Source organism: Nomascus leucogenys, chromosome 19, assembly GCF_006542625.1.
Source record: "Nomascus leucogenys isolate Asia chromosome 19, Asia_NLE_v1, whole genome shotgun sequence".
Lineage (NCBI taxonomy): Eukaryota > Metazoa > Chordata > Mammalia > Primates > Hylobatidae > Nomascus > Nomascus leucogenys.
The window spans coordinates 72,432,673-72,440,326 of NC_044399.1; the positions used below are offsets into that span (position 1 = coordinate 72,432,673).

Here is a 7,654-nt window from a genome sequence, read left to right on the forward strand (position 1 = left end):
ATTAACAGTTTGGGGTAGATCCTTCTAGAATTTGTTTCTGTGTATGTATATTTTTGTGCATGTCTCTGTGCCTGTGTGTGAGCACACACATACACGGATACATGTGTATGAGGTACATGTTCCACAACTTCCTTTCTTTCACATGGCATATTTCTTTCTTTCTTTCTTTTTTATTATTTGAGACAGAGGCTTGCTCTGTCACCCAGGCTGGAGTGCGGTGGTACCATCTCGGCTCACCACAGCCTCCGCTCACTGCAACCTCTGCCTCCCGAGTTCAAGTGATTGTCCTGCCTCAGCCTCCCGAGTAGCTGGGATTACAGGCATGCGTCACCACGCCTGGCTAATTTTTGTATTTTTGGTAGAGACGGGGTTTCTCCATGTTGGCCAGGCTGGTCTCGAACTTCTGACCTCAGGTGACTGGCCCGCCTCGGCCTCCCAAAGTGCTGGGATTCCAGGCGTGAGCCACTGCGCCCAGCCTCACATGCGTATTTCTCGAATCCTTCCTGTGGCTAGGCTTTCAGTGCTGCATGTGTCTAGCTCATTCATTTTAGTGATTTCGTAGCATTTCATTCTATTTGCTGCAGTTTATTTAAGCCTCTAATAATGGTCATTTAGGTTCTGTTGTAGTGACCATCCTCCGTATGTGCTGTGGTGCACACAGAATGAATTTCTAGATGGGGGAATTTGGATTTTGTTAGATATTGCCGAAGTGTCCACCACAAAGTGCTTTTTTTCTTTTTTTCTTTTTTTTTTTTTTTGAGATGGAGTTTTGCTCTTGTCGCCCAGGCTGGAGTGCAGTGGCGCAATCTCGGCTCACCGCAACCTCCGCCTCCCGGGTTCAAGCAATTCTCCTACCTCAGCCTCCTGAGTAGCTGGGACTACAGGCATGAGCCACCACGCCTGGCTAATATTTTGTATTTTTAGTAGAGACGAGGTTTCACCATGTTAGCCAGGATGGTTTTGGCCTCCCAAACTGCTAGGATTACAGGCGTGAGCCACCACACCCGGCCTAATTTTTTTGTATTTTTAGTAGAGGGGGGTTTCACTATGTTGGCCAGGCTGGTCTCGAACTCCTGACCTCAGGCGATCCACCCACCTCGGCCTCCCAAAGTGCTGGGATTCCAGGTGTGAGCCACTGTGCCCGGCCTACAAAGTTTTATATTAGCTTTTTATTCCCTCTTAGAGTACATGGTGTTTTAAAGAGCTGTCATGGTATATTTAATGCTTGCATGACACTCCACATTTTATGTCCGAGATAGAGGGTAGTGTAAGTGTTCTTTTGCTGTTGATCACTGAGACGGTGTCCATGTTTTTGCTGTTGTCATAAGCACTCTGTGGTGAATGTCTTGTGCCCCCTCAGTGCAGACGTTGCTGGGAGACAGTCACAGCCTGTACCCAGGCCTGTGTCTGATGCCAACGGCCTATGGTTAGCACTAGAGCTGTTTCTTCTCTTAGTAGCCTATTGTATTCTGTCTTCCACACATTTTTTCAAACTGCTTTTGTATTTGAACAGTTTCCTGCCAGTCTGTCCCTTGGCTTCGTAAGTTTTCTCAATTTATTATTGACAGTAGAAATGGTGCTTCTCTATTAGTTCTGAATTTAGGACCCTGTAGTGGCCAGGGATACCTCTCATTATATGCCAGGCACTGGTCAAGGTCCTGAGACTTTACAGACATGCCTACTCAGTAACTAAGTAATAATCTAGACGGTGACCTGACATACATACACTCATGCCAGGAGGCCATCAAATTAAAATAATCACTATCATTTATGAAGCGTTTGTTCAGCGCTGTTCTGAGTACTTTTTATGTGATTGCCTTATTTAAACTTCTCATTTCTTTTTTTTTGTTTTTTAACTCAGACCTTAACCCAAAGGATAAAATCCTCATTTCAACCTATAAGATTGATTCTTTTGTTATTCCCATTTTACAAATGATGAAACTAAGCCTAATCAGGTTAAATAATATGCCCCAAATCACTGAGCCAGTGAGTGCTAAAGCTGATAGTCTGGAAGGAGAGACCACCAGTTAGCCTCTGGGGCTTCCTGGAGGTGGCGACAACTGAGCTAGATCTTGACAGATAAGGAGATAAAAGAGTATCTTCCAGGCCAGGTGTGGTGGCTGGCTTATGCCTCTAGTCCCAGCACTTTGGGAGGCCCAGGCAGGTGGATTGCTTGAGGCCAGGAGTTCGAAATCAGCCTGACCAACATGGTGAAACCCCATCTCTGCTAAAAATACAAAAATAAGCCGAGTGTGGTGGTGCATGCTTATAATCCCAGCTACTCAGGAGGCCGAGGCATAAGAATAGCTTGAACCCGGGAGGCAGAGGTTGCAGCGAGCTGGGATTGTGCCACTCCAGCCTGGGCAACAGAGTGAGACCCTGTCTCTTAAAAAAAAAAAAAGTATCTTCTTCAGGCATAGATCAGCTGATTGTCAACAACAGAAACCCTAGAGCCATCATAAAGGACAAAAGAAAGATTTTTCCCAGGATGGAAAGGTATCTGAGAACCTGTATGCAGGAAATAGAGTCACAGGAACTAGAAAAAGCCTGCAGGAGCCAGGGCTGCCGCTTTCTCTGGACCTGCTGCTTCTCTTGCTTTGAGTGCCCTCTCCGTGCCTCCTTCCCTTTTCTCACCTTTACCTCCGCATGGAAGTGATTGCTCTGCATGGCCCCTCCACTCAAGAGCCCAGCAGAGATTGACAAGTTTTCCAGTTTCAAACCTAAAAGATGCCTGGAAGAGAAAAGCTGGCCAGCTTAGGCCCAGCGTGTGTGTACCAGTGGTTTGTTCATCTGTACCCAGGGGCGTAGGTTACATGACCCACTCATCAAGAGCAGTAGAACAAGGACATTGACTGGTGACTGACATTTCCTCTGATGAGACAAAGGCAGCATTTCTACTAAGAGTAGCAAATGTGAAGGCACAGATAGGAATCATGAAACGGGGTGAGGAAAGAGAAGGCAGCCAACTATGGGGGACCATGGAGTGTCTAAAGAAGAGTGGTGAGGCCGGGCGCGGTGGCTCACACCTGTAATCCCAGCACTTTGGGAGGCTGAGGCGGGCAGATCACTTGAGATCAGGAGTTTGAGACCAGCCTGACCGACATGGTGAAACCCCGTTTCTACTAAAAATACAAAAATTAGCCAGGCGTGGTGGCAGGCACCTGTAATCCCAGCTACTCGGGAGGCTGAGGCAGGAGAATAGCTTGAACCTGGGAGGTGGAGGTTGCCGTGAGCTGAGATCACGCCATTACACTCCAGCCTGGGTGACAGAGAGAGACTCAGCCTCAAAAAAAAAAAAAGAAAGAAAGAAAAAGAGCGGTGAGAGGAAAGACAGGCGAGCGGCTCGGGGTGGCTCCTTCGTGGCTTCACCATGGGAAGTTTGCATTGTTTTGCAAGGAGCAACAGAGACATTGTTGAAGGTATTTGAGTGGATGAAGAGTGATTTGAGTTGTGCTTTAGGTAGATTAGCTTGGCAGCAGCGTGTAAGGTGAATCGGAGTGAGGAGCTGGTGAGATAGTCAAAGCGAGAGGGAAGGGCCTTTCCTTTCTGGGCTGTCCTGATGGAATTTAGGTGAGGGGTGGGTCACCCAACCTGCCTGTGGTCTGGTGGCTAATGTGAGCACCTCCCTCCCAGCCCTGCCTTTACAGGCAGTAGTTTCCCTGTTTCTGGTCCGTCCTCCAGCTGGGCCTTCTTCCCCTGACCTCGCTGACCCTTGATGGCCACCTCCGAGTGTCAGAATCCACTTTGTTAGGCTCACAATGTGGGCTGCATTTGCCCCAATGGGTCCTGTTGCCGCAACACACTGTGTAGTGCTGACCAGTGTTTACGTGTGGGGTCGGCTCCATTCCTCGCTTTCTCCCGAAACAGATGTCAATGCCAATCGCATCATCCCGAGGAGACATGGAGAGTGTCCGCCGCTGCCTGGCTCACAGCCTCTTCATGAGCACCGCCGAGCTTCAGCCAGACGGCACCTATGCCACCACGGACACCCACCAGCCGGTGGCCATCCACCCCTCGTCTGTCCTCTTCCACTGCAAGCCGGCCTGCGTCGTGTACACTGAGCTGCTCTACACTAACAAGTGCTACATGCGGGGCCTCTGTGTTGTGGATGCAGAGTGGCTTTACGAGGCTGCCCCTGAGTACTTTAGGAGGAAGCTGAGAACCGCCAGAAACTGAGCCGCCCCAGGATGCCACCAGAATTGCTGGTCCCTGGGAGCTTGGACTACGGTTGTCCTCACAGCAGGCTTCCAGGTTGGCGCTTAGAGAAGCCTTGGAATCAGCTGAAGGTGCCTGACTTCCAGGAGCGTGAAAGCATCTTTGCTCAACTCCTGGGACTGAACCATGTAGACATGGACATATCATTCGTACCTGGAAACTTCAAAATTGTGCTTTTGGTTCTTACTGGGTGACTTTGACTTAATTAACACCCGAGCCTCAGTTTTCTCATCTGCCAAATGGGAGTAATGATAATAATCCTTATAAAATTGGGTTCATAAAGTTCAGAGAAAAGGAATGGAAAGTACCCAGAACTATGCCTGGAGCGCGACACACGTACAATGAGTTGGGAGCCGTTAGGCTGAAAGTCACTGCTTTCCACATGATGTGAATTAAGTACAGCAACATCCCAAGTTCTTGTGACTGAGGGAGATTTTCTGGAAGGGCCACAGGAGGTTGCGGAGCCTGGATGTTGCCCTTGGTTCTTGTTTAGTGTCTCTCTCTGTGTGCCGTTTTAAAATAGAAAACACAACTGACTTCTATAGAAGTTTCCAGAGGGAGGTGCTGTTATCTCGTACCTCCTGGGATGGCGATCCCTACTGAACGCTTGTGTCTCAGGGTGGGCCGCTCTGTGTCTGTCTCCAAGCAGAGAACAGTAAAGGAGCCTCCTGGTCCTCGGTGCGTGACCCTGTCAGTGCTTTCAGGAGACATGTAAGCTTCCTGGGTGAAGGTTGATTTGTACCTTCTAAATCCTGTCACGTGTAGACATGGGAAACTGACCTTTCAGTGTTTTGTGTGTGTAGATGACTCCCACATACACAGTTACCATTTTTCCCTCTAACTGGGCACCAGTGAACATGTGGGCATGAGGGGTGACTCTGCGTACCATTTCCACTGTTTCTTTTTGGGCAGACCCCTGGTCAGAGGTGGTGGGGGTGGGGGAGGGGAGAGGGGTACCTAGAACCCAGAGAACACTGGCTTATGCCAGATACCGCACCACATCTGGGCTTACATTCTTGTATCTTTTGGTGTGTGGGCGGCGGGGGCGGTTCAGTGAAGTCTGGAAGACCTGCTGGACAAATTCTAAAAGAGCTAGAGCTGTAACACTTATTCTTGCATCTTATTAATTTTCTATGATAGTTTTTCCTTCTTCGTGGGGACTTCGGGACAATCTGGCTTTGCTGCTTTCTAACTGCTATAGGCACCTCTCTCTAACCCTCGTCGTCAGAGGGAATTGGAGGATCTCCACAGTCTCTTCCTGTTCTGATATTCTGAGCAGAGAAAAGACACTAACAGTTCCTCTTAGCTATTTAATTATCAGAAGCAAGTAATCTTTCCCCAGATAATGTTTTGCCCTAGAAGAAGCCGAGATTTAGCTCTTTTATTGTGCTTACTTGGTCCAAACACATCTGTGGGGTGTTTTGTCATTTCTTAATGAATGAATCATAGTTATAACCAGGGGCCAAACTGCCCAAGAGGCTCTTCAGAGATCATGGACAGTCTCTTTCTGGAAGCTGTGGCCTGGCGGAGCAGCCCCATTCCAGGGTCCCGTCTGCCCGGAGTTGTGTATGTCAAGTCCGGCTCAGTCTTTATTTCCAACGCTAGCCGTGGTCCTGTGCAGTCAAGCTCTCAGCTAGTATTTAGGGCTGTCTGTCAGAAATGGTTATACGTGGACGAAATAAGATCTGACAGCTCCTATATAGCTTATCTTACGGAATTCTTAAACTTTGAACCAGATCTTCCACTTACTGACTTGTTGCCATTGCTGACTTTCTGAAAACTTTTCCAGTTTGTTTTTTTTTTTTTTCAGTAGGGGATTAGGATGTTTAGTCCTACTTGGTAAGAAAAAGTATTGTATTTGTAATAAATCATTCATAGTGCTGGTAAAAAAAAAAAAATTGGGGGGTGGCCAGGTGCAATGGCTCACACCTGTAATCCCAGCACTTTGGGAGGCCGAGGCGGGCAGATCACCTCATGCCTGTAATCCCAGCACTGGGATGGGTGGGTTGCTTGAGAAGTTCAAGACCAGCCTGGCCAACTTGGCAAAACCCCGTCTCTACTAAAAATACAAAACTTAGCTGGGCGTCATGGTACACGCCTGTAATCCTAGCTACCCAGGAGGCTGAGGCACAAGAATTGCTTGAACTTGGGAGGCAGAGTTTGCAGTGAGCCAAGATCGCGCCACTGCATTCCAGCCTGGCCGACAGTGCGAGACTGTCTCAGAAAAAAAAAGAAAAAGAAAAAACTTGGGGTAATGTCCAGCTTAAGTACCTGAACAGTTTCCAGAAATGTATATATTTTTTCTAAGAGGCAAAGGATGTAAACAGCTTCTAAGTAGCTTTAATGTTTCTGTACAGAAATATGTTTATCACTGTAACATTGTGGTAGAGTTTTAATACAGTATTTAGTTTTTTATTGGGCTTTTTAAAAAAGTTAACTTTTAACATAGCTGCTCAGGGATTTAATCAGATTGGAAAACTCATTCTGACTCCACATATTGCTACAAAGAAATACATCATTGTTTATATTGAGCTGCAGGGGATAGTACACTTTAAACTTAAGAAAGTTAAATGTTTCACAATAACATTGCAATATAATCTTCAGCTACTCTTTTTCAATTGGTAAAATCTCTGATGGTGTGATACCTCTTTGCCAACCTATGAAACCCATATCTGGAAGACTCACCAGCTCCCATGAGCAGCTTCATGTAAATAGATGCACTCCAAGCAGACTGCATGCCTCAGGTGTCTGTCTTCTAGTAATCATGGAGTGTGCAACACCCAGAGTAACACTACAAGGGGCAGGACTGCAAACAGCAGGTCCTGGCTAAAAACCCTTAATGCTGCATTGCTGCCAGTTGTAAAGAGATGCCTGAATGGAGGCAAGTTTTGCCCTGTGGGTGAAACTGATGATGTACTGTACTGTCATATATAAATCCACTAAATCCAGCTACCAGGAACTGCCTGGAACTGTGGCCATGCATTTTTTTTTTTCTTTAAAGACCAGTGTGATATTAGGCCATGCATCTGAGATAACGATATTCCTTGGCAACTAGAGGGGGAAAAAAAATCAAGTAGGTTCAGGCTTATGTTGTATTTTGAGAGTCTGGTTTTATTTGAACAGAAATAACTCTACAGAAAGCTCTTGTAAATAATGCTCAAATTTGCACCCAACGATCAAATCCATTAAAAATGAATCTTGTATATGATTTGTATGGCTTGTTTCTTGGGTCTCTTTTCCGTTATTCATAGAAAATTATTTAGAAAATATTAAGTGTTAGTCTTATCATGAGTTAGTAAGACATACCTTCTTAGTAGCTTATAACTGGAGCAACTCACAGAACTCAGGGAAACACACTTACCGGTTTCATACAAAAGATATGACCAAGGATACAGATAAGGAGATGAGCAGGGTGGGGAATGGGGAAGAAGCTCCGAGC

At 46.6% G+C, this 7,654-nt stretch overlaps 1 protein-coding gene and 1 non-coding gene across 4 annotated transcripts in view; one reads left to right on the forward strand and one right to left on the reverse strand.

The window, feature by feature from the left end:
- The window catches only part of DHX33 (DEAH-box helicase 33), a 28,635-nt gene extending 21,214 nt beyond the window's left edge, over positions 1-7,421 (forward strand). The window contains exon 11 of one of the 3 annotated variants that reach the window (XM_030800180.1): positions 3,868-7,274. In XM_030800180.1, coding sequence (XP_030656040.1) covers positions 3,868-4,176 — 309 coding nt within the window. In that variant the 3' untranslated portion in view covers positions 4,177-7,274. Of the gene's footprint in view, positions 1-3,867 lie in introns of all 3 variants that reach the window. The other 2 variants (XM_030800178.1, XM_030800179.1) reach the window with 2 other exon arrangements.
- On the reverse strand, positions 5,257-5,318 carry LOC115831609. The gene has a single exon (XR_004027134.1). It is a non-coding gene; the product is annotated as a U7 small nuclear RNA (small nuclear RNA).
- Positions 7,422-7,654: the final 233 nt, after the last annotated feature.